This window comes from Castor canadensis, chromosome 1 (assembly GCF_047511655.1).
Source record: "Castor canadensis chromosome 1, mCasCan1.hap1v2, whole genome shotgun sequence".
Classification (NCBI taxonomy): Eukaryota; Metazoa; Chordata; class Mammalia; order Rodentia; family Castoridae; genus Castor; species Castor canadensis.
The window spans coordinates 62,607,574-62,634,899 of NC_133386.1; the positions used below are offsets into that span (position 1 = coordinate 62,607,574).

The 27,326-nt window shown below is 35.6% G+C and overlaps 2 protein-coding genes across 6 annotated transcripts in view; one reads left to right on the forward strand and one right to left on the reverse strand.

Annotated features, from left to right (window-relative positions):
• Ccnc (cyclin C) overlaps nucleotides 1-9,614 on the forward strand; it is a 30,258-nt gene extending 20,644 nt beyond the window's left edge. For 2 of the 5 annotated variants that reach the window (XM_074077856.1, XM_074077861.1), the window contains 7 exons: nucleotides 749-784; nucleotides 1,451-1,542; nucleotides 2,158-2,225; nucleotides 5,394-5,473; nucleotides 6,884-7,002; nucleotides 7,738-7,832; nucleotides 8,383-9,614. In XM_074077856.1, the coding sequence (XP_073933957.1) occupies nucleotides 749-784; nucleotides 1,451-1,542; nucleotides 2,158-2,225; nucleotides 5,394-5,473; nucleotides 6,884-7,002; nucleotides 7,738-7,789 (447 nt within the window). In that variant the 3' untranslated portion in view covers nucleotides 7,790-7,832; nucleotides 8,383-9,614. Of the gene's footprint in view, nucleotides 1-748; nucleotides 785-1,450; nucleotides 1,543-2,157; nucleotides 2,226-2,333; nucleotides 2,422-5,393; nucleotides 5,474-6,883; nucleotides 7,003-7,737; nucleotides 7,833-8,382 lie in introns of those variants that run through there. The other 3 variants (XM_020177383.2, XM_020177386.2, XR_012449262.1) reach the window with 2 other exon arrangements.
• Nucleotides 9,615-16,527: 6,913 nt separating this feature from the next.
• Nucleotides 16,528-26,096, reverse strand: LOC109695055 (thiosulfate sulfurtransferase like domain containing 3). The gene is made up of 5 exons (XM_020177365.2): nucleotides 26,065-26,096; nucleotides 25,357-25,574; nucleotides 17,980-18,150; nucleotides 17,737-17,896; nucleotides 16,528-17,188 (listed from the first exon to the last, which is right to left on the reverse strand). The coding sequence occupies exons 1-5, from the start codon at nucleotides 26,094-26,096 to the stop codon at nucleotides 17,116-17,118; spliced, it is 654 nt and encodes a 217-aa protein (XP_020032954.2). The 3' UTR covers nucleotides 16,528-17,115.
• Between the last annotated feature and the right edge of the window lie 1,230 nt (nucleotides 26,097-27,326).

The window sequence follows — 27,326 nt, forward strand, 5'->3', positions numbered from 1 at the left end:
CGCTATTTCATATTAATGTAAACTTCATAGTCTCCTAGAAGTGGCAGTTTCAAAAACTATATAAGAGTATAGGCAGTAAACAGAAACTTCTAATTTTTCTGTTTAATGCTTCATAATAGTGGTTATCAATCCTGACTGCCCATTAAATTAGAAATTTCTCCTTACTAAAATAGTTTTCAGGCTTGGAGTCCTTGGTGTTAATATTTTCTAAAAGCTTCCAGATGGTGCTAATGTTCATCTGGGGTTGAGAACTACTATAATGAAGCAGTATGAAATCCACATTTGAAAAGTTACAAGACTCATTTCTATTGACATTTTAATAGGTATGTCCTTTTTCCATTTTGCAAAGAATTTGTTCCTTCTATTTAAGTTGTACTTTTTTAAAAATTAAGTAGAGATAAACGCACTTTGCATTTGTTGACTAGAAAGTACATTGAAAAATCTAAAGTTTTTATGGGATGTTGTAAATAAAAATAGTAAGATTGGGGCTACACCACTGGTGTAGCTCAGTGGTAGAGCATGTGCTTGGAATGCAAAAAACAAAAAAGAGACTGGCTTTTCCTTAGAATTTAAATACTTTATAAAAGTAATTTTTGTTGTATATGTTCTCTCTGCTACTATGGTTTTTTTTTTAAATACCAAAAATTAGTAAGCATATGTGATGAATTACTATAATGTCTGTAAATTGTACTTTAAGCAGACTCATGTAATTATGCTTTTTGTTAACAACGAATAATTTTTTTAACAGATACTAGAATGTGAATTTTATCTCTTAGAACTAATGGTAAGTATGTTTCTTTTCTGTAATTAATAAGGTAAAATTTAATTTCAAATTTAATAGTCAGCAATTATTTAATGAAGTGATCTGTAGGGAGGTACATTTTTAAACCACTCAAGTGATGGTGAAATTATAGCAACCTAGTTAACATCATCATCTGTTTCCTATCTCAAGCCTGTGAAATAGTTTGTATCATTCTATTCAGGATGGGAAAATTGTTCTATTTTCTAGTAATTATAATAAAAGAATTACAAGCAAACAAGACATTAAACCACTGAAAATTATATGCCCAGTTTGTGTATGTGTGCAGTGTTATTTAAAGGTAGATTATGTCTTTGGCAGAATTCTGCTCCTCCTTTTGGGAATTATGGATTTATAGGCTAATGAGAGGTTTCAGTGTGTTGCAGATGTGACATTTTGAGTCTCTAAGGGAATGAATGGATGCTGACTGACTGCCAACCGATTTACCAAGGTATATTCCAGAGAGAGCACTGCCTTAACTATTATAGTAGAGTTAGGGCTCTGTTGCTTGCTTAAGATAGTAAAAGGGAAGCAAGCATGAGTTGGAGAAGTTCATTTTGAAATACAATTATAAATCAGTTGGATAGTGGTATCTTTTTTTGTTGTAATAAATCTGTTTTTATACATACACATCTTTTAAACTGTTTCTAGGATTGTTGCTTGATAGTGTATCATCCTTATAGACCTTTGCTCCAGTATGTGCAGGACATGGGCCAAGAAGACATGTTGCTTCCCCTTGCATGGTAATTAGAACAGAAGTTATTAATAGTATAACGTGTTGTTAGACAGAAAGGTTGACAAATACAAAGTTTGGTATTTTAAAAGTCATTAAGACTAGTGCCCCAAGATATTTTATGTTGAGCAAAATATCTCCTTGGTAAATTTTAATAACTATAGAGGTGTAAATGCTAAAGGGATATACATCTTAAATGATGTGCTTTATTAATACACCTGTTAACATTTTATTTTGCATGAAAAACATTAAAATTAAGCATAAATTTATCTTTAAGATACTAACTTTTGGTAGTATTCAACATATATATAAATTCATTGTATTTTTTATTTTCTAATTTTTCAAAAATCAGACAAATGTTATAATTTATTGTGAGGTTTTGAAATTTTAAGATATATTCACTGATATATGATTATTATATGGTATATTACATGTATTTATTTATTGCCACATTCATGCATCCATCCTTTTGGCCTTGATGTTTTCATCTTTATTACTGTGCTGTGTAATAGGAAAGGGAAATAACTATATACAAGGGTGGGAAATCTGGCCCTCTCTGAGAGAAAATGTGCAATCAAATGATGTAATTCTACTTTCATTAATAACATGATTTACATTTCTATAGGAGGATAGTGAATGATACCTACCGAACGGATCTTTGCCTACTGTATCCTCCTTTCATGATAGCTTTAGGTATGTAAGCATGGTGTGCCTTTATTAGTTAAATTGTTATAATCCTATTTAGGTCATCCTAAAATAAATTTCACCCTATTGTACTTTATGTTTTTGTGTTCCATGAAGTAAGACTAATCCTTGCATGTGAACTTTCAATAATATGAACTGCAACTGTCACAAATCAGGATTATTGTCCCCCCACCCCCCTTTTTTGGTAAGTTTTTTTTCTTATATCATTAAAATAATTTTAATCAGCATCTAAATAGAACATTTTTGTTTGTTAGGGGGAAAAATTCAGAATTAAGCCTGCTAATATTGTCTTATAAAATAACTGAGCCTGTTTTCCATTTCCAGGGCCCAATTAAGTACTAGAGATTGAGTAAAGAAGCATCTGTGGTTCTGACTGTCTTGCTAGGGGGAGAAGTTAAGCAACCATTCCATCACTTGTAGAAGGCAGTGTAGTAATGGGTTAGAACAGTCTTTGCAGTCAGATATCCTAGGTTTAAACTTTACTTCCAGGTTGGGGCATGGCTCAAGTGGTAGAGCACCTGCCTAGCAAGCACAAAGCCCAAACCCTATTCAAACCCCATTGCTGCTATTAAAAAAAAAAAAAACATATACTTTACTTTCAAGAGTAAATGAAAGGATATAGAGCACCAATGTTGTCTAAGATATCCTAGGTATTTGATAGTTCTGTTCCTTTTTCTTTCTTCTATTGATTTCCATGACTTCATCCACTCCGTGCTATTTTTTTACCATACCAGACTTATTTTTAATTGGTTTCCCTCTCTCTTTTTTTTTAATTTTTTTTTTTTTGTTATTTCTTAAATGTTCAAGTCTTTCAGCCTTCTTACATCAGGGGTGACAGACAGGCATGTGCTTCTGTAGCACTAGGGACTCTTCTATAGTACCAGATTTGGAAGGATTTTGAAGGGCCATCTTGGGAAGAAGCGCTGGGATCTGCACAAATAGGAAGGAGGAGATAACAGGACATGTACCATGTCTTGGCTGCCCATTCCATCCATGTGATCTTATTGAGGCTTATGCTTCTATAGTCTCTTCTGTGCTGAAGCATTTAAATTGATTGATTTAGCCAACATCTTGTTCCTAAGAAGTTCTTTGTATAGTTTTTTTATATTGCTCTACTTGGCATCTCACTAGTACCTTAGACTCAGGATCAGGACTGAACTGAGCTCATTAACTTGACTCCTAAATATGCTCTTCCTTTTAATGTCTTTGTTAGATTTATGAATAGCACTAGGTAGTTACCTTGGTTAAAAACCCAGCAGTTAGGTTCTTATGTCTCTGAATAGCTACGTTTAGTTGGTTACCAGTACCTTTTGTGCCTTCCTCTCAATATTCTGTCCCTTCTCTAATCTTATAGCCATCTTCTCAGATCCATGCAGTTTACCACAGCAGTCTCCCTGTCCTCAGAGGCGCAATTTGTCTTCCACAGTAGCTCAGAGAGTGTCAGTGGGAGATAATTTTGCCCTCCCCAGGAAACATTCAGCATTGTCTGGAGATGGTTTTAGGTGTAACACTGGAGTGGTATGGTACTGGCATCTACTGGATAGAAGCCAGGGATGCTTCTAAGCATCCTATAGTGCATAAGACAGCCTCAAAGAACACTACAAGCAAAAATAACAATAGTGTCTGCTTGAGAAACCCTGAGCTAGAATGAGCTTTTTAAATGCAAAATTTGTCTCCCAATTAAATCTTTTCGTGCTCCTCCTGATAAAATCTGGAACCTCTTTTTATCATTTTGTATGTTCCATTCTTGCCTCCTACTCTCGCCTTTTTAAAAATATGGTTCAGGCATTTCTACTGTATTTTAAAAGTACGTATTTTTTATTGTTTCAATTCTTTGGCCTCTCAGTCCCTTCTCTACCTAAGCCCTATTCTTGATTTTTTGTTTTGTTTTGTTTTGGCAGTAGAGGGCCTTGAACTTAGGGCCTTGCATGTGCTCTACCACTTGAGCCACATTTTCCAACACTTTTTGTTTTTAATTATTTTTTCAGATAGTGTCTGGTGTTTTTGCCCAGGAGGGGCCTCAGACTGTGATCCTTATACTTATGCTTTCCAGTAGCTGGGACCACAGGCATGAACTACCACGCCTGGCTTTAGATGGATTTTTGCTAACTTTTTCTCAGGCTGGCCTCCAACTGCCATCCTCCTAATCTCCTCCTAAGTAGCAGAGATGCAACCATGTAGCTTCTTTTGACTTGGGGCAACCAGTATACCAGTTATATTTGAGTGGCTGTTTGTTTCTTTTTTTTCTTTTCTTGTTTTTTGAGACAGGTCTCACCACATAGCTCAGGGTAGCCTTGAAACTCCAAATCCAATACCCAGCTTTTCTTGGTTTTGTTTTGTCTAGTTGTTGATTTTATTTGCAATGCTGAGGAGGAAACACAGGGCTCACACATACTAGGCAAGTACACTACCACTGAGCCACAAACCCAGCCCCTTGGGTGGTTGTTTGCCTATAATGTTATCCTTAGCAGAGTCATGGATAACCAGACCAGAGAATATAAATTTTAACAAGGTAGGGTGGTGTCAGGATAGCCATGCTGTAGTACTGTAGGAACAGGCAACTATCTTTGTTAGTGTAGATTGTATATAATATGTATAATTATATTGTATACAATGTATTGTATTTTTTTTCTAATCTCTATTTGATTAGGACCCTGAATTCTATACCAGTGTACTCAGTTGACTCATAATTTGATCATGTACTGAAAACTTAGAAAACCTGAAAAAAGTTGAGGCAACATTTCTTTTAATTGAAATATCAAAATATAGCCAATATTGTTAAAATTTATGAGTGTATTGATTATTTGTTTTTTTTTTTTTTTTGTCACACTGACTTCTGGGTACAGCTTGACTACTTTGTACTGCTGTTCAGAGATGTCATTGGATTTGTTCCTCTCTAATACCCTCTCTCAGGCTCTGCATTATGATTAACACATAGTGAGGAACAGATACTAAGAACCTTAATGTAGTCTGGCAATTTTATTTTGACGCTATCAGATTAAACTAATGATATAGTCAATGGTAGTTCCATTTACTATGTAGCTATATAATTTTCAAAACTAGTATTGGAAGATCTACACAAAGTTTATGAGAATCTTATTTCTAAGACTCTGTCTACAGTTAAATTTGAGCAACTATCTCTCGTTTTCTTTTCAGCTTGCCTACACGTAGCCTGTGTTGTACAGCAGAAAGATGCCAGACAGTGGTTTGCTGAGCTTTCTGTGGATATGGAGAAGGTATTCTTTAAAATTCTATAACCTTGGACATTTAAAAAATTCATGTCATATTTGCTTATCTTGAGCCTACATGTCTACCACACTAAGAAAATTGTTGGTTAATTATGTTCAGTGAGACGAGTTGATGTTCATATTTAAGTTATTTTTGTTTTAGAATTAAACAGAATGGTAAACTTTTGACTTGATTGGTTGCAGAGTAGCCTCTAACTTCCAGCATTGTCCCAGCTAATTAGCAGACAGAGATCAGGAGGCCATCTCAGTTTTCAAGAGCCCATTGCAACCAGTGGTTGGACATGGTGGCTTGTGCTTGTCATCCCAGCTAGGCGGGGAAGCATAAATAGGACGATTGCAGTCCAGGTTAGTCTCAGCATAAAGCGAGACCCTATTTCAAAACTAACTAATGTAAAAAGGGCAGGAAGTGGCTCAAGAGGTAGAGCACCTGTCTAGCCAGCACAAGGTCCTGAGTTTAAATTTTAGTACCACCAAAAAAAAAAAAAAGCTCTATTTAGTGGCCACTGAGTGCTGCTGTGAGCTTCTGTTACAGACTATGGAAAAGTGGTATCTGCCCCCTTTTCTGCTCAGATGTTTAAAACATTAAAATTAACTCAAGGTTGGATCCACTTGGGTGGGGAAAAAAGGACTAATTTGAAAACTGGACATAGGTGTTTGGTTTGTTTTGTTTTGGTTTGGTTTTTTGATAGGGTTTCTCTATAGCCCAGGCTGGCCGTAAACTTGAGATCTCCCTGTTCTCATGTATTAGTCATTCAAATGCTGGGATTATGGAAGTTTGCTGCCATGCCCAGCTCTACCTGCCAATTTTTGATCACTTTAAGTGTAGAGTATAACAGAATTAAAACAAAGTTTTGTATGCCCTACCTCCCCTTAAGTTGTTTCAAACAACAAGAGTTGTTAGAGAGTGCTCTATAGTAGTATATTCCTTAATGATTAGAACCTTTATTCTTAGATACTACCTTACTTTTGTTAGACTTTAAGATATCAACAGATAAGAGGAATCTGACTGGTAAGAGATAAGGACAGGTAGGGAATACAAGGTAAAAGATAAGGGGCTAGGAAGAAAAGCCTAAATAGCAGTGTGTTGAAAACTAACTGCTTTCAAACAAGTTAGATTGTCTAATCCAACCTGATACTCAAGGGCAGTAACTTGTATCTTTTTACTGTTTTCTGAAGGACAGTGTGTACGCAATGTGTGGCTCTTTTTGTTGTTTTGGTTTTTGAGACAGGATCCTGCCATGAAGCCCAGGCTGGCCTTCTACTCCCCATCCTCTTGCTTCAGCTCCCAAGTGCTGGGGTAAAGCGCACTGTGAGGACCACACTCATGATAGGTGTTTTTTTAATACTAATGTGTTGCTTGTTTATGCCACTGAGAACTTTTCAAATGTTTTCTTTCAGATTTTGGAAATTATCAGGGTTATTTTAAAACTATATGAGCAGTGGAAGAATTTTGATGAGAGAAAAGAGATGGCAACTATTCTTAGTAAGATGCCAAAACCAAAACCACCTCCAAACAGGTACTTTGTAGGCTTAATTATTGATTTTATTATACTCAGTTAGCATATTCTTTCTTAGATTATGTTGTTTCATATCTTTTCCTTAAAAGTTCTACAAAAGCTTTATGATTCATGTTTAATTTGTGACTTGACTGATTGAGAATATCTCACTTCAAATAAATTAATCTCATTATTTGATAATTTTTCCTAATGCAGTGGAGGTTTATTACAGGTATCCCTCAACATACAGCCACATACAGTATGTATACTTAAGTAAAACTGAATTAGGCAAGTTCATATGAAATTCAGGAATAAAGAGCTCTGTAGTAGTTCAGTGCTAGTTGTATGCTTCCACACACACTCCCAGCTATTCTATGTCATAAATTTCACAGTTTTCAAAAAATTCAATGAATTGCCTAATAAGTAAAGATAAAGAATGTTGATGCACAACAGCCAATAACATGAATTTGCCAGGTAAGAATCTCTTGTGTTAAGAGGTTTTTGTTTTAAACAGGATCTGTTCATTTATTTCAGTGATTCACAGCCCTCATTGTATATCAGATTATTTGTGATAGTGAATGAAGGCGAGAAGGAAAATAAATGCTACCCATTTAATCATTTATTTAGAAAGATAGATTTATAGATTGCTACTGATTAAGTTAATGTTACAGTTTGGAAGAAAATGATACTTGACTTATACAAGGAGCTGTTTAAGGCAGTCATTCAAACAGCTACCTTTGGATGCATTTTTTACAGAAATTCCCTGAGTGATTCTCCACTAGTGGCAGGGCCTGAAGCTACAAGATGATGGTGGACAAGATAAGGCAATAATCCTATTGCCACAGTTACTGGTATTTTCAGCTTTAGTTATTTTTAGTTTAAGTATTTAGTGTTTTCCAGAAAATTACTGTATTTTTTTTTCTGACTTACAAAAGTTTGTTGTACTTACATAGAATTTTGTTATACCATTGGACAAGAGGTATTTTTTGTTGTTGTTGTTTTAGAAGAACACTTTTGATATTCCTAAATAGTAGAAATAGAATTTTATATGTAAGATTTAATTTTGTAGGTCATTTGTTCAGAAAAAGCTGTAATCTCTATGTTGAGTGATACCTGTAATAATAATAAAATCCCATATCCTAATTTAAATTTTTTGAGTGTATATGGACACTAACTTCCAGACTGCTTGTTATATGTGAAGGCACAAAGTTGCAAACAATAAAAATTTAAAAACCAAATTTTAATTTTCTGGATTTTAATTTTTCCACATCTGTGTCTTAAAGTCAGGAGTATATTAGTTTATGCCATAGAATAATGAACTTCAGAAATAAGTAAGCTTATCAGGGTGTTGAAATGAATCTTTTAATTGGTATAAAATCTCTTTCTTCCCCATTTAAACAGTGAAGGAGAGCAGGGTCCAAATGGAAATCAGAACTCTAGCTACAGCCAATCTTAAAACATTCCGAAGAAGTTTATAGTGGACCACTTGGAAATAAACCATTGGACAGATTTCAGTAATGTCTTCAGTGGAACACAAATGACAATGAATAGCTTGTTTCTGTCAAGCATATTGGGATTTTATTTTTGCAAAATAACTTTTTCTTTACCTAAAATGATTCTAGTACATAATTGATTAAAATTTCTTGATTATAAAAGCTTGGAAGGGTTCTAAGGAGACCTACAGACAGACAGACATAGACATTCCAAAGTTAATAGTTTCTAATTATTGTATTTATTGATTTGGATAATGAAAATTTTTAGTTTTTTATTAAGTCAGGAAACATGAAACATAATTTGTTTAAAATTCTCTTTCGTCATTGAGGGACCAAAAAAGGACATAAACAGTCATTAAATGAGGGTTTTGTTTTTTTATTCCCTCCGTAAGTAATTTTAAGAACTATGTAAGTAATCAAATCTTACAAAATCCTGGAAGATTTTGGTAATGATTCTGATAATTTCAGGGAAATTAATCTAAAGTACCTATTGATTTTAAAATGTATTTTATTCTGTAGTTTTGGTATCTTGCCACAGAAGATTCTAGCCCAGTCCTAGTAGAAAAGTGCAATATGTATAGCATACTTTGACATTTTAAAACTTGTATTAATGCCACAATCATTTTGAAATGCTGGGCAAACTTTAAAAAATAAATTCTATATAAGGTTATTTGTAACTAATTCAAAGTTACTGGCATTTTGAAAGTTTCATTGGATAAAACACCATAAAACAGTTGAAATTTCGGAAAGTTTTTAATCTACTGTGAAAAGTTTTTTTCTGAGATACATACACCCTACTTTAATTTTGTGTCTTAGTGTGGACTCACAGACTTACTGCAGGTATCCTGCGCCAGAAACACAATCAGGTTTCAAGCCAGTTTGAGACTGGCTATTCTTAATTCTCATATGAGTGTAGAACTTCACACTAAATGTTGTGTCAGTGGGACTGTGCTGTCTGTGGAACTTAGTAAATTTATCATTTTCTTCAGACTTGAAGGAGAGTGATAATACAACTTGGAATCATAGGATGTTAATGTACAATTTAAGGATTCAATTTTTTATAAATCAATTGTGAAAGTGGATTATTAAATGATTTTCTAGTATAAAACTGCAAGAATAAAAGTAAGTTCTCCAGCTATATTGACTAGTGTCTTCAATTCATCCTTTTGACTTTACCTTATGTTGTTTTCTGAGGATCTTTCTTTAGTTAAGTATTATGTTAAACCTTTCTATACTTTGTCAAGGGATAATTTCAAATGGTTTATAAATAGATGTTAAAGAAAGTCCTTCCTATGAGAGTATCAGAGAGCTGGAAAGAAGACATTATAAAGTCAGTACCAAAAATAGTTCTCTTAAGCTTTCAGAAGGGTAAGAAATAAGAAAACAAAACTCCTCAGGTCTGAGGGAATTAATGTTAGGCTTGAGTTGGATGGGCAGAGTGGTTGTCACAATCAATTATGTATTTTTTTCTTTAAGCTTATCTATATTTTTAAGTTAATTTTTAAAATTCATGTGTTATGTCTCCTAGTTTTGTCTGCAACCTTTTGTGGAAAATTTAAAACAACATACAAGAGCAGAGAAAACTGTGGTGAAGTTCCATGTACCTATCATTCAGCATCCACAGTTATCAGTTCATAGCCAGTTTGATTTCTAAACTTCCACCTACTGTCTCCAGCTTGCAAGTTATTTTGAAGCAAACCTCAGACATTGTATCATTTCATCTACAAATAGATGAAAAGTATCTCTTTTAAAAAATTATAAAAGTGTTGTGCCTAAAATTAATAAAATTATCAAGTAGTTCAAGTTTTCAGTTATCTGGTAAATATGAAAAAAATTTAACTAGCTCTAGTCAAGATTTAAATAAGGACTACCATTTCCATCCATTGATAAATCCTTCAATTTTTGTTTTGTTTTTAACTCATGGATTCTTCCTCCATCTTGTTTAAAAAATTCCCCTTTTTGGGCTGGCAGAGTGGCTCAGTGCTAGAGTGCCTGCCTAACAAGTGCAAGGCCATAAGTTCAAACTCCAGTACTGTCCCCCTGTCCCATTCCCCCAAAACATTCCCCTTGTCTTCTAAGTTTCCCATGATCTGAATTTTGCTGATTGCATCCTTGACATGCCGTTTAACATGTTCTTTTTCTCCTCTGTATTTTCTGTAAGTTGATAATTAAATCTAAAAGCTTGACACATTCAAGTTAGTTTTTTGGGGGTAGACTACTGTATAAAGTGGTAGTCTTTCATTAGGAGGCAGATAGTGGATGTTTGTTTCTTCCTGTGATTTGTCAGCTATTACTGATATATATTGTTTTTTTTAAGTGATCAGTTAATACAGTCTACACTGTCCACTGTGGATTAGCCACTACCATTTGTGGCTAGTCTGAATTGAGGTAAGCTCTAAATGTAAAAGTACTCATTTGGTACAAAAGAATGTAAATCTGAATATATGTTTATAAAAATTACATGTTTTAAATAATATTTTTGGGTACATAGGATTAAATAAAACATTCAAATTAATTTTCCTGTTTCTTTTTTTTTAATTTAAAAACATAGCTTGCATTGGACAGTGCTACTATATCATAAGGAAACTATTAGACACCTGTCCCATTCCACCTACCTCATTCCATTCCCCACTCATTCTTTTAACTTAGTCATTTCTCCGACATTTGTTTCCACATTTCCAAACTTTTAACCTCAGCATTTATTTAAGCATTTGCTCTGTGCTAAGTATGTTTGTTGTATGCTCTCTGCATTTATTACGTCAGTTCTCAGAGCATTCTTATTTTAGAGATGAAGAAATTCAGAAACAGAAAGGTTAAGCACAACTTATTCAATCACAGATGAAGTAAGTGACAGAACCTAGATTAAATTCTAATTCTTAAAACCTGGGCATCTGAGCTCCAAATACTTTTTACCATGTTGCCTCCTCTGCTTACCTTCTCCCTTTCTGATTTTTTTCAGTTGTAATACTACCTACAATGGAAGATGATGATTTTGCTTTCTCATGCGTTTTCCCCTATTCTTCCCCTTCTTCACCCTGGCCCTACACTGGGACTTCTATCATTTAATTATACAACTTTTTAAAATTTGTATTCGGTGTACATTATACATAGATAATATTAGATAATGGGTGTACTCTGATTGCATTTCCCTTTAAAATATTTTTGTCTTTCTGGAATTAGTAATTACCTTGGTTACAATTTGTTTTATTTGCTTTGTATTTCCTGTTAATTTATGTCCCAGAATCATCTGTCATTTGTTCATTCAAAATCACTCACAGGAAGACATTTTCCTGAGTCCTTCAGACTGGACTGATTGTTTTTTCCAAGTAGCACTGTTGTCATTGTAAAATGGATCATATTGGAACTTCTGTGTTTTATGTGGGGAATTCAAGTCTTGTTTGAGAGTTCAATGTATTATTGTAAAGATACTAATTTAGGTTTTTTGGTTGTTTTAAATTTTTCTTTGTTATCTCTATGAACACATTTCCTTTAGGTTCCTTCCCCTTCCCTGCTTTGGTTTGTTCATAATCTTTCAAGTTAGAATCTTGCCTTGTCTCAGAGTCCTTTAGATCTGAGAGGCATAGAGAATCATTGGAAGGTCTTTGTGCATAGGTAGGACATTTCAGTGGTGGCCTTCATTGTAGGGCAAGGGAACAACCAAAAACTTTCAATGGACACCTCACCCCTAACATCATTTTCTGAAGTGTTTTTGGTTCTCTGTTTTTTTGTTGTTGTTTTCTGTGGGGGAGATGGGTCAATTTTCCAGAGAGGAATCTTGGAACTTTCTATCTCAGTTGGTATGAGCTGAGCTTTTAGAGATCTTGGAGACAAGTGAGGACAGGGAGCTATGTACTTCACTGTTCAATTCAGAATTTCACTTTATCTTCCTGTTTTCTGGAAGGGGTCTCATGCCATTCCTGCCTCATGTTTAGCTGGAAGTTTTTTTTTTAACCTGCGTTTTGTTTTTGTTTTTTTTTTATGGTACTCGGGTTTGAACTCGGGGCCTACAGTTCTTTTCTGTGATTTTTTTTTTTTTTTTTCGAGATAGGATCTCACAACCTGTTTGTCCAGGCTGGTTTTGAACTGCAATCCTGATCTCTGCCTCCTGAGTAGCCAGGATTAACAGGTGTAAGCCACTGCTGCCTGGCTTACCTGCCTTCTTTATTAATTTTAAATGGATGCAAACAGCAACGCAAAAGATCAACTGCCTTAAACAAGTACCAAATTGTACAGATTTACACAGTGATAATAGAGATAATCGTAGCATTGTGGTGTTAATTTCTCTCCTTTTCCCTCATCCTTGTCCTTCCTCTTGGAGAAATGTGTAGCACTGAAAAGTGGTGACCCAATTTTTTTTTCTATTAATAAATTGCTAACCTTTCAAATTAGGAACAGTATATTTTACTACGTGGTGGGAGAATCACTCACTTTTTCAATTGTACTCACTTACGTGTTTGTATTTTGAGATATGGTCTCTTAAGGCTTTATAATCCTGCCTCAGCCTCCCAACTGCTGGGATTACAGTGTGGCACTATGTGTGGCTTATTTGTCTTTAAGAATACAAAATTTCTCAGTTCTTGTCGCACAGACATACACATACATACTAGATAGCAAAAGGGTACATTATCTTAGAACCAAAAGATCACACTGAGATTACAAATCTAGCTTTTCTACATTTCTAACTTTGGGGGATGGTGATGGTACTGGGATTTTGAGTCCAAGGCCTTGTGCTTGCAAGGCAGATGCTCTACCATTTGAACCACAACCCCAGCCCCATTTCCAAAACTTGATCTACCCTTGTATTAAAGTAAAAGTGATACTCTTCCATGATTGGAATAAAACAGCTACTTGTTAACTGATGTATTGAAATGTATGCTATATTTTTATGTTTTGAGGCCTTTGACACTACAGACCTTAATACTAGAGTTTTGTTGTACAAATCAATATAGTTTAAAAAATAACTTAAATTTTTACTTCAGAATAATCAACTAAAATAGTCTTTGTAAATTTGATCTAAGAAAATATTTTATCCTTTTGCTTCAAAAAGACATATAAGTACAGTTATACTTAGGTTAATAGAATATATTGTTTATCATGCTTTCTTTAAACAAAAGTATCAAATCAGGCATGGTGGCAGGTACCTATAATTCCAGCATTCCAGAGACTGAGGCAGGAGGATTGCAAGTTTTAAGGCCATCCAAGGCTACATAGGGAGACCCTGTATCCAACAAATAAGAAAGGTATCGGGGATCTAAAGGTATTGTATAATCTTAAGCATGTCCAAGTGGGGATAAAATTCCCTATCCCATGAAAACAAATAACAAGTACTTGTTTACCCACCAGGCATATTACAATGTTAGCAATATTGTTTAACTTCTATGTGTTCCTTTCTCTTCTCCTAATGGAGCCATTCTGAATTTGGTATTTATTATTTTCATTATTTATATACACTATATAGTCCATATGCCTAAGAAATATTTTATAATTTGCTTTTTCTCTCAACACTGAGTCATCCATATTAATATGTGTACCTCTAATTTTTCCCATTTTCACTAGTGCTATCATTAGGTGTGTCTGATCTGTTAAACCCATTTACTGTCTGTGGTATTTAATTTTTTTCCCCTGGTACTGAGGATTGAACCCAGGGCCTACTTCATGCTTGGTAAGCACGCTTTAACACTAAGATATATTACTAGTCTTTTTTTTCTTTTTGAGGTACTGGGGCTTGAACTCAGGGCCTACACCTTGAGCCACTCCACCAGCTATTTTTTGTGATGGGTTTTTTCGAGATAGTCTTTTTAAATTTTTAATTTGAAACCAGATCAATCTCAATTGCCTATGCTGACCTTAAACTTTCAGTCCTCCTTCCCCAGCCCCCTGAGCTTATATAATTACAGGCATGAGCAATTGAGCTTAGCTCAGTTGCTATATTTTTACATTCTAGAGTTTCTATTTGATTTTTTTGTGTTTTTATTGTTTTGATAAATTTTTCCTTTTGTCACCTAAGTTACAGAATATATTAATCATAGTTATATTAACGTTGGTTCTGAAATGCATATAGATAGATCTATGAATGTTTCTGTTGTCTCTTTTTTCCTTATTTCTCAGTCATGATATAGTACTTACTGCTCCACCTGTAAAGTTTCAATAGAATTCTTAACATTTGTATGAAAAATTATAGGGATAGTTTGTGGCTGTGGCTGAATTAACCATAAACAATGCCCTATAGGTCATGTCTGGCCTACCACCTGGTTTTGCCTGGCCTTGAACCAAGAATGGTGTACTTTTTTGTTTGTTTGTTTTATTTGGGGGGAGGGGACTTACTGATTTATCATACATTAATGAGATTTCACTGCAATAATTCCATACATGCATACAGTATACCTTGAACAAGTTTATCCCCTCCATTATATTCCCATTCTACCCTTTTTCCCCTTTCAAATCAAGTTTGGTGGGTTTCATCATGCTCCTCGCTTACGTATACGTGCAGAGTACTTCCTTCCTCTTCATACTTCCACCTTGCTGATCCCTCCCAAACAGTCCCCCACATGCATTAATGTCCCATTGTTGAGATCACCATTTTAGGGATAGGTTTCACAAATGAGGTGGAATGTGATATTTGGCCTTTTGAACTTGGCTTATTTCACTCAGCATGATGATCTCCAGTTCCATCCATTTTCCTGCAAGTGACATAATTTCATTTTTCTCTGTGGCTGAGTAATAGTCCATTTTGTATACACACACACACACACACACATCTTCGTTGTTAGGCACCTTGGCTGATCCCAAGGTGAACAGAGGTGCAATAAACATGTGTATGCAGATAATCTTTTTTGTACATTAACACTTCTTCAGATAACATGCCCAAAGTAGTATGGTGGGGTCATACGGTAGGTCTGTTTTTACTCTTTTGAGGTATCTCTACACTAATTTCCATAGTGGTTGCACTAGTGTACATTCCCACCAACAGTGTATGAGGATGTCTTTCCCACCCATGCCCTATCTCCGCCATCCTCTCCAGCATTTGTTTTCTTAATGGCCAATCTAACCTGGGGTGAGATGAAATCTCATTGTAACTTTGATTTGTGCTTCATTTATGGCTAAGGATTTTGAACATTTCTTCACGCATTATTAGCTATTTGTATTTCTTCTGAGAACTATTTAACCCATTGCCCATTTATTAACTGGATTCTTTACTCTTCTGCCACTTAGTTTGAGCTGTTTGTATATTCTGAATATCCCTTATATATTAAACAGTTGGCAGATTTTTCTCCCATTTTGTGGTTTGTCTCTTGATTCTAGTAACTACCTTTTGATGTGTAGAAATATTTTAATTTGATACAGCCCCAATTGTCAATTCTTGTTCTTGTTACGTGGGCAATTGAAGTCCTATTCAGAAAATAATTACCTAGGCCTGATTATTTGTTATATTTTTAAATGGATGAAAAATAATCTGTAGAAGAATATTTGGTAACACTTGAAACTTAACATAAAATCCAAACTGTATTATCCTTGGCTACTTTGTTGTGGTTTACTTCTGGTAGGCCCTTAGGGTGTTAGGATGATCACCTTCATTCATTCAGTTGATTTAGTTGATTCAAAATTCATCTTAAGTTTTTATGAGGGCTGGTGAATTTTCCAGGTTTACCTTTTACAACTTTATTTCTCCCTGAGAGCATAGCTTTCCAAATCCTGCTGCCTCAGTAATTATAAGACCTTTAAACCGTGTGTGTGTTTGTGTTCAATCTTTTCTAGTTCTTGTAGGTAGCTTGGTCTGCAAGAAAGCAGACTGACATTGTCAGAACTTGTGATAACATCTCCCAATTCTCCGATGGCTTTCCATCTCATTTAGATAAAGTCAAGTGAGTCCTTAGAGTTAGTTATTTGGTCCTACATGATCTAAATGACTACATGAATGAAAGTAAAAACAGATGGGTCAGAAGAAGCAGATAAGAAAATACAGCTTATTTTGCCACCAGTGCACTAGCACACTAACAAATGTAGGACTTAATATTCCAAAGAAATAAATAAATGCATGTTACGGGGAGTCGCATTTAAATACTTTTTCTATTTTTCTTTTATTTATTTATTTATTTATTTGCAGTACTGGGGCTTGAACTCAGGACCTTCACCTTGAGTTACTCCACCAGACCAATTTTTTGTGATAGGGTTTTTTTGAGATAGGGTCTTGAGAACTATTTGCCCGGGCTGGCTTCAAACTGTGATCCTCCTGATTTCTGCCTCCTGAGTAGCTAAGATTACAGGCATGACCCACTGGCACCGATTCTATTTTCCTTTTTAAATTGAGGCGTAGTTACTTATAGAAAAACATACATTTTTGAGTTTGCTTCAGTGAATTTTGATATATGTACCTGTGTATGTCATAAGAGAACATGTGCACCACCCTAGAAAATTCTTTTTGTGTTTTCCAGTTAATTTTCTACCTGAGAGATAACCCCTGTTCTGATTTCTGTCATCATTAAATTAATCATTTTAATTTTTTAAATTTTAAATTATGTCACTACCATGCTAGTCATAGTCTTTGGATCATAGTCCTAATGCCAGGACTAGATTTTTCTTCTGCTCATTCCACTGTCCTAGGCTGTATGTACACAAGGAGAGTCAACTTGTATTCCAAAATTCAATTTCCTTGTTTCTTCTCTGAAAATTCATAGGTTCCCCATTCCTTCCATCCTCCAGCATAGTGTTGAGCACTGAAAACAAACATCAAAAACCTAAAGTTATATATATTTTATCATGATTTGTTTCTTTTGGGGTACTGGCAGTTGAACTCAGTGCTGCATTTTCTAGGCAGACACTCTACCATTTGAGCCACTCTGCAGCCCCTTTCTCCTATTTTAAAACAGAATGTTGGTAGTAACTGTAGAGATGAATAATGCAACAGCTACTCACCATATTATTTAGACTCTTGAGCCTTTTTAAAAGATTGTATTGCTTTTTCTTAAGATGGAAAGATTTAGGCTATTCTCCTGCCTTTCTTAATAGTAATTATAAGAAGTTTTTTTCCTTTGTGGTGCTGGGGATTAAACCCAGGACCTTGTGAATGCTAAGCACACAGTCTATCACTGATATACACCCCCTGCCCCAAATTGTCTATTGGAATGTATTGAAACATTGTAATATATACACATTCTTAGGCAATTGCTGGGGAGGGGGGTGTTGGAGCATTGGTGTTTGAACTCAGGGCTTCATTCTTACAAAATACACATTCTTGAATTCAGTTTTTCTTTTATCTACATACCTCTTAAAGCCTAGAGATATTGCTGTGTCCATAGCCTTCTTGCTTCTCACTCCAGCTAAGCAAGAAAACACTAGATTGTCAGCTTTGGATGGCTTTACTTCATGATACTTCTCTTTGAAGTCTCTTGGGTTCATCTGTAGAGCTTCACCTACCTCATCCACTGAAAGAAAATGTTAAGGACTTCAGTTAGATTTTGGATACAATAAATTATTGACTATAAATACTTTAACACATGTCACTTACATGGTATATTGATAGACCCAGGGATTTTTCCATGTTCAAGAGTTTCCCATGTCTCTCTAACATCAATTAACATAATGTTTTTGTAATTCAACAGCTTTTTCAGTTCCTTATAAGTGACATCCTTAGAAACAGCAGTGCAGAAATTGTGGTAACTTTGTATTGACTTCAAGCCTGGAAAAAAATAAAACAATTTAGTCAAGTTTAAAGTAACACTGCTGTTAACAGCTAGAAAGAATGGGTTTATACAATTTTCCCTCTGCTTCTAGTCATCTTTCTAAAAAGGTTCATTTTAATTTAATAAACTATGCATACATTTTGCTTTGTGGCATAATCAGAAATAATGTATTCACTCTGCTTCTGATTCCTGACATCCTTAGAATTTCCTGAGTAATGGGTTCTAGGATCATCTTTTGCTCTAGTACTTTCTCTTTCACCCTGGTTCCTGACTCCTAAATCCCTTGAAGTTTCCAAGATGATAGATGATTCTTTTGTTTTAAGGAGGTGAATTTTGATGGACTTCTAGATAGCTTCAGGATGGGGATGGTCACCAGAAAAACCAAGCCATGATTAGAATGTGGAAATTTCAGCCCCATTCTCTGAGAAGCGGAAACTGGTTGGAGATTGACTTAATAATCAACCATGCCTACTTGAAGAAGCCTCCATTAAAATCCCTCAATGATGGAGTTCAGAGAGCTTCTGGGTTGGTTAACAACCATGTGCTATGTGGATGACACATCCCAACTCCAGGAGGACAGAAGCTCCTGGGCTCAGCATCCTTCTAGACTTCATACCATGTACCTCTTCATCTGGCTATCCACCTGTATCCTTTAAAATGAAGACGGTGTTTCCCTGAGTTCTAGGAGCCATTCTAGAAATTACTGAACCTGAAGAGGGGGTCATAAGCAACCTTGACTTACAGTTACTTAGCTAGAAATATGGAGGCCTGAACTTAAAACTGGTACTGAAGTGGGGACAGTCTTGTGGACAGCCCCTAACCTGCGTTGTTTTCAATAACTGGGTAGTTAGTCCAGAGTTAAATTGTAGGACAGCAAGCTAGTGTCCACAGAGAACTGGATAATTGTTTAGTATAGAAAGTCACACATTTGGTGTGAGTAAAGCTGGAGTGTAGCTCAGCAGTAGAGTGCTTGCCTAACATACATGAGGCCCTGGATTCAATTTTCAGCAGCACCACCATCACCACAGTACACACACACACACACACACACACACACACACACACACAGTGAATATAGTACAGAAAGAATTTTTCCACTTATGCACACATATGCCCTTTAAAGCAGGAGCTTGTGAATATATATTCAGCATTTACTAATAGAATTATGGACACAGTTTATAAATCTTACTCTAATGCAAGTATAATACTAAGAAAAATTTAATTTCATTTCCCCTTGTTAGTAAAGATAGTAAGTCATATATTTGTTAAATATGCTGACTTTACATTTTAAATTACACTTATAAGTATTAATGGCACTGCTTCTGTATCTATTAAATAACCATAATAGTACAGTATTGGATGGTAACTCATAAGGTAAATCCACAGGTCTATCCTGTTATGATACAAGAATATAACTGAGCTGGGCACTGGTGGCTCATGCCTGTAATCCTAGCTACTCAGGAGGCAGAGATCAGGAGAAGGTTCAAAACCAGTCTGGGCAAATAATTTGCTAGACTCATTCTCAAAAAAATATCCAATTCAAGAAAGGGCTGGTGTTCCCAGCCAAAAAGAAAATTGCAAATCAAAACCACACTAAGATTCAACCTCACCCCTGTTAGAATAGGTATCATCAACAACACCATCAACAACAAATGTTGGAGAGGATGCAGGGAAAAAGGAGCCCTCATACACTTCTGGTGGGAATGCAAACTAGTGCAACCACTTTGGAAAACAATATGGAGGCTTCTTAAAAAACTAAACACAGATCTGCCATATGATCCAGCAATACCACTCCTAGAGTACCAAAAGACTATGACTCAGGTTACACATATCCAAAGGGATGTGACTCAGGTTATTCCAAAGGCACCTGCACACCCATGTTTATTGCAGCACTATTCACAATAGCCAAGCTATAGAAACAGACAAGATGCCCCACTACCAACAAATGGATTAAGAAAATGTGGTATTTATACACAATAGAATTTTATTCAGTCACAAAGAAAAATGAAATTTTGTCATTCACAAGCACATGGATGGAACTAGAGAACATCATTGTAAGTATAGTCAGGCTCAGAAGGCCCAAAAGTCACATATTCTCCCTCATGTGGATTATAGACCTGAAACAAATACAGTATATTGTTGGACATGAGTCACACACTTAGTGGAGAACTTGCATGGAAGGAATAGGGAAAGGGAAGGAAACCTAAAACGAATGTGGTTGATGGGCTCACTGTAGAGGAACAAATACAGTAATCTTAAACTGGCAGTGGCCACTATGGGAAGGTGACTAGGAAGTAATGAAGAGGTCTGGTAGAGATGAACCAATGTGGGTTGTAATACACGTGCATGGAGACAACACTAAGAATGTCTCTATAGCTATTTTTATCTCAAACATCAAAACCACTATGTTTTTCTTATTATCTCATGTTTTCTCTTCAACAAAATTAGAGAACAAGAGAATGGAACAGATTACAACTCAAAGAATAAAAAAAAAAAAGGAAGAAAGAATGATTTTCTTTATATTGGAATCCCACTGACAAATGTAGAAAGGATGCTCAAAACAGAAAATTGTTGGCAGACACTCCAGTCATAATTGTTGCAGGTAAAAACAACTGATGGATATTAGATTTTGTGGGTGAAACTACGATAAGAAATGAGTTATTTTCCCATGAGACACTAATTACAAAGGGAGAAAACTGAAAGATACTACTTCAGCCAGTTCTTTATTCAAAGATAACTGCACTAATAATGAGGAAGGTTAAACATGTACTTCCTGGATCTCCTGATACCATGCACTGAGAAGAGCATGTATTTCCTCATTATTCATGTCAAAAAAAGCATCTAATCAGAAGAAAATCTCAGAACAAAATCTGTAAAATAGCCAGTACTCCTAAGAAGTGTCAAAATCATGAAGAATAAAGACAAACTGCCACAGACTGAAGAAGACCAAGGAGACATGATGACTTAATGCAGTGTAGGATCCTGGATTGGGTCTGGGAGTAATAAAAAGGATTGTTAATGGGAAAGCTGGTGAAATTTAAGTAGTCTGTGGATCAGTTAGTAGTGGTATGTAAATACTACCTTCCTGACCTCAGTGATCATACTATGTAAGATAGTTACACTAGGGAGGTTTGGTAACAGTAAGTAGAACTGTCTTGAAATTTTTCTATAAGTCTAAAATTATTTTTAAAAGGAAAATGGGCTGGATGCTGGTGGCTCACACCTATGATCCTAGTTACTGAGGAGGCAGAGGTCAGGAGCATCGCGGTTCAAAGCCAGCCCAGGCAAATAGTTCGCGAGATCCTATCTCAAAAAAATCCATCACAAAAAAAGGCTGGTGGAGTGGCTCAAGGTGTAGGCCTTGAGTTCAAAGCGAGTACCACAAAATAAATTTAAAAATAAATTAAAATTTTTAAAAGAAAATGCAAGAGATTTTTAAAAAGGAAGAAAGTTGTTAGTATTCCTATTACACAACAAAATGACTCAGGCAAGTATTTCAAGAGAGTGGGAATGGGAAATGTTTTAAAAATGTTTTAAATTTTGTTTAAAATGCTAAATACACATGAAATTTAAGTATTATAAAATGGCAAAGGAAAGGCTTAAAGGTCTGAGTCCAGGAAGTTTGATGCCCTGGCAGAAAAAAGAAAAGAGAGACTCACAATATACCTTAAATGAGGATTCTGTATCTACCGACAGTGATCTTACCTTAACAGGGAAATGATATTTGATTGAATAAATATTTCTACTGATTAGTAGAAAACTTTAAGTAGGCTACTACCTCATTCCTTATGCTTAAATAAATTACAAATGTAAATCTAGAAGCTAACAAAAGTAATTAATAGAAAATGGTTGTATAGTTTAAATCTTGGGAGAGGATGACTATTCTAAACATGACATAGAAATCAAAAGTTGTAAAGGTTTGTCCTTATACAAGTGCTAAATTTAAATATGGAAAAAGTACGATGAACAATTTGAAGACAAGTGGCAGGAGGAAAAATACATTTGTAACATAGAAAAGATAGATTAATATTGATGCAGTAGAAAGAGCCCATACAAGTAACTAGGAAAAGGACAAAATCTCAATTGAAAATACATGAACTGACATGAGAAATACAAATGACCAATAAAATAAGGAAAGTTGCCCAGGTCCACTACTAATTAAGGAGACACAAGCATTAAACAAAACTTTGTATCAGACTTTTAAAAATGAAAAGGATTGATTTTGTGAAATAAATCTTTGTAAGTATGAACAAACAGAGATGGAGATAGAGGTTCATTGACTTCACAATATGTTTTAAAAAACTAGAAATAAGCTAGGAATCCCATTAATAAAGCAATGGTTATATTACAAGTGGTACATTTATATAGTGGTACATTTAATAAGTTATTCAAAATATAGAAGTGTATGGAAAAAACTAGTTGGAAAACTGAATCGAAGACCCAAACTTTCTCAGTTCACAGTGTCCTCAATGTCTTGTGCCATGGTCCACAAGAAATGCTTAGCAGTTCCGTTTATTAGATACAGCAGTTGAGAAACGCCAAAGGAAGTTGCAAAAAAGTTACCTGTATAAACCAGACATTTCTATTTTCGTGTGCAATTCTCGTGGATAGCAAAGTGAATAGCACCCGTAATAGTTTTAAAAATATAATTTGCCCAGCAGTCCCACTGAAAAGAACTGAACAGGGCTCAAAACAGATCCTTGTCCACTGATGCTTATCGCATTAGATGCAACAGCCAGAGGTGGAACAACCCAGTGTTCATCAACAAATGGTGAACAAATAAAATGTGGCATACACATGTAATGGAATATTCAGTCATTTAAAAGGAATGAAGTTCCAACACATGCTACCATACGAGTGAGCCTTGAGAGCATTACGCCAAGTGAAATAAGCCAGACACAGAAGGGCAAATATATTGCATAATTTCACTCATATGATCCACCTAGAATAGGCAAATCAGAGTTAGGCTAGAGGTTACTAGGAGTTGGAGGGAGGAGAGATGGGGAGTTATTGCTGAATGGGTAGAATTTCTGTTTGTGGTGACGAAAAAATTTGGAAATAAAGAGTGGTGGTTACATAACATTGAGAATATAATTAATGCCACTAAATTGTACACTAAATGGTTAAAATTGCAAATTGTATAAACTGTAAATTTAAAAAATACATGTCTTTCCATCTTCAAGTTTTGAAAATTTGGTTCATTTTTGTTGCAAGATTAGATCTAAAACACCTGGAATCAAACAATTTCAGTTAAAGAGTCAGTAGCTGAATTCACTTTTTCTGTTTCTCACTGTTAGGAACTGATAAACTGGTAATTTTATAAGTTACATTAAATTCGATTCTGGCCATTTGTAGACATAATCACAGCAAAAAGCTTGTGAAAGTGGATCAATGGTAGGTATGTTTTTCTTCATCAAAGTGACATTTAACTTTCTATAATTTAGCTACACCCAGTTGAAAGGTGGAGGAAGGGAAAAATCATGAAGAGTGGAGTTCTTGCCTTTCCACTCAGTGAAATCCTGAAGCCTTGCAGCTTGAAAATCCCGTGTCCTTGAAGAATCCCAGCGCCCCGCCCCTGTATGTGTCCCTAACTCCATACTACTTAATGTTTTCTTTTTTTAATTCTTTGTTTTGTACAACATATACTCTGCTTGTAAATCAATCACTTGATCTGTTATTCAACCAAAGAAACATTGATCTGTTCTGACACTGAAAAAAATTGGTTATTTGGGATTTTTTAAGAGATGATATCTGGTTCTCTTAAAGGATTTTAAAGAGTAATACTGACTATACCTGATTTTTACCTTTTGGGCCTAACTTGAATAATCATTAATTTTGCTCTTTCTACACTGGTAATTAATAATCAATTAATAAATATCTAGTTCTGCTTTCTCTTTATGACTTACATCATTCCTTCTGAAGGAAATATGTTCTTTCAGACCCAGTTAAACATCACTTGTTAAACTCCCTCCCCTTTACCAATTCTGCTTCTAGGTATCTATTCTAGTAAAGGACTTGCTCATATACACAAAGTGTATATGATTTATACTAGCAAAAATTGGAAACCAAAACGGTTATCAATAAGTGACTGCTTAAATAAGTGGTAGTAAATCCATATTTTGGGATATGTGTAACCCTAAAAAGCTTGTGAATACCTAAGTGAGACAAAGTACAGAGAATCGTGTGCAGAACACACAGTATCTTATATGTACTTTTATTTATGTATACTCGTGGAAAAATGTTCAAAATGGTTTGTACCAAACTACGTCTATGAAGGAGAGTGGGTTGGAGAAGATGTAAAGGGGTACTTGTGCTGTGCGTTTTGGGTTTGGTTTAGTAATAATAATAATAATTATTATTATTTTGAAAGTACTGGGCTTTGAACTCACACTTACTAGGCAGGAGCTCTACCACCTGAACTACTCCACCAGCCCTTGGGTTTGTTTTAATGAGAACATAACTAATATCTGCAATACTTTTTAAATGAAACAGGCACCTGTCTCTAATATTTTCTCCAACTCAGGTGGAATCAGTTGTTCTTTTCTGTTGCAGCCTTCCTCCACTCACTGGGCTGACTTGTGTATTTCCCCCAGCAAAGGTGAAGTTAAGTGCAGAGGCTGCATCCCCAGCAGAAGACCGGGCAAATTAGGTTATTCTCCCCACCCCTCCGCAAACGCTTACGGGATAAAGGTAAAAGGAAACAATTTGCACGGAAAGTCCATCTTAAACTACAGAGTACATTAAGAAAGAATGGTGGAGGGTCCTGTATTATACTAGGCCCTTGTAGCTGTGTCCACAGATAAAAGTTGAGGCATGTAAAACAAATAAACGTGAGTTACAAGTAACTCACAACTCTGAGCCTGTCATTACACTTCTCCCCAGCAGGGACTGGTCATCTTGCTGGCTCTTTTGAGTCGCGATTTGACCTTAATTGCTCAAACAAGCACGCTACCATAATGCCCTTACATTCCACAACATGAACGCCCGGCTGCCGCGCTTATTCCTCTCGCTGCGGTCCCCAGGCGCGGATGGACCGGGACCCGAAGGAACAAACACTGAAAGAAGGGCCTACATAACTAGGTGCCAAGCATGATGGCTTCACTTTTAGCTGGAAGACTAAAGAAGCGAGCACCCCAACAATGTCATCCCCTCCCTGGGATCCGAGATTAGGCGCGTCCCCATTTCCCGGGGATCAAGCTCACCGTAGGGCGCAGTCTCCCGGGGTCGGAGAGCCGAGAGGTGCGCAGATCTGAGCACCAGCCGGGACAGCATCTCCCCGCGCTCCCGCGGGCCGCGGGCAGCCCACCGCCTGCTCCTCCTGCTCCGCCCAGCGCCCCGGCGCTGCTCTTGAGCGCCCTCCAGCCCGTCACCGGCGGGACGCGGTAGTGCCTCAAGGCGCAATTGCAGGCAGAAGCGCAGCCTGTTTTAAAACTTGAACTCATTCAAAAAGAAAACTAAGGGTGTACTTCCCTTTTGTCTTTGATTGCTTTAAGAAGGGGTTTAAAAGTATAAAGGTGAAAACGTGACAATGATCATATTTCTTAAAGCAAAAATATTTCAATGTACAGCATGATTTTCATTCATTGGATTTGTTTAAAGCAGACTACATAGGTATTTTTCTAAGAATTGTTTTTAACTTTAATACCTGGCTCAACATATCTTTTCCCTACAAGATTTGGTGATATAATCTGTCCATATTTGACCTTGCTTTGTCAGTGTTAAGTTTGACTGGTTTATAAAGTGTGTTAGCGTTCCATTGCTATAGTAACAAATTATTATAAATTTACTGACTTATAACAACACCAATTTATTATCTTCGATTCTGAAGATCAGCAGTCTCACTTAGCTAAAAATCAATGTGTCTGCAATCATGCATATCTTTTGAAGGCTCCAGGGAAGATTTTCTTTACCTGCCTTTCATGTCTTCCAGAGGTTGCCTCATTCCTTGACTCCTGGTCCTTCATCTAGAAAGCCAGCATCTTGGCATCTTCAAGTCTCTCTGACTCTGACTCTGCTTTCTATCATAACATCTTTTCTTCTCACCCTCCCATCTCCCTGATCTAAGAGTCTTTACATTCAGACCACTGAAATAATCCAAGATAATCTCTCAGTTTCAGGACACTTAATTTAATAACATCTGAAAAGTCCCTTGTGCCAAGTAAAGAAACACATTCACAAATTCCATGTTTTAGAACTTGGACGGTTTTAAAGTGGGTTGGGCATTATTCAGCCTACCACGAAAGTTTGCCATTACTTTAAGTTTTTTCTCAAATTGGTTCCCAAGCATAATGAAGGCTGTATTTAATTTAAAATTAATTTACAGTTAGAAGTTATTTATGATTCACAGTTAAAAGTAAGATATTTATTTAAAATGGCATTATTAAAACATTATTAAAATGTATGTGCAAGGAATAATTCAACTTCATTAAGCATGGCTTTTTAAATTACTTAGTTTTCGATAATTCAACAATTAATAAAATACTTCATATTTCTATGACAATGAGATTATTCTTTTCCCAATCATTAGTTTAATCATAGTCTCTGTGTAATTTATTTTGGGGATTAACTTTGAACTAAGATGTGCTCATACAATGTGGATTCATGTATTCTTTGGAAAATCCCCAATCTGATTTGTGTATCATAAACCACAAGTACCTGGCCTCAATGAATCACTTTAAATCTGATTTATTTATGCTTTTGAAAGAAATATTACTAAATAATTCTCTTTCCAGAGTTCATAACTAATTATTATTTGAGAAATACTTTTCTGTAGCATTTTTCCTGAAAGGATGAATATGTGCTCCCATATCTAGCATAGTGCCAAACTTGGTTTATTTAAGAGTTATGAAAGAAAAATATCTTGCCAAAAGTGAATCTTGATCATTGTTCAAGACAAACAATGAGAGACAACAAGGCTTGAAGTGGGGCCAATGAAGGGAGAAATAGTTTAAGTCTTCTGGGAAAGGTCTATTAGTATTGAGTTGATGTGAATCATTAATTCTCAAACAATTCATTTTGTGTTTTGTCATAACTCATGTGCAAATGAAAGACTGTAGAAATGGAAGGGATTTTTTTAAAAGAAACTTGGCAATTTTCCTATCTTTTCTTCCAAATTCACTTCAAGCCCCCGTATAACAGATAAATAAAAGGAAGAATCAGGAAACATATGACC

Excerpts from the sequence above, each read along its gene's own strand:
- LOC109695055 (XM_020177365.2), bottom strand. The coding sequence starts at position 26,096 with ATGAGGCAACCTCTGGAAGACATGAAAGGCAG. Across the intron at positions 18,151-25,356 it reads CCGGGAGACTGCGCCCTACG|GCTTGAAGTCAATACAAAGT; the intron begins GTGAGCTTGATC and ends ATTTTTTTCCAG. Across the intron at positions 17,897-17,979 it reads TGGGTCTATCAATATACCAT|TGGATGAGGTAGGTGAAGCT; the intron begins GTAAGTGACATG and ends ATTTTCTTTCAG.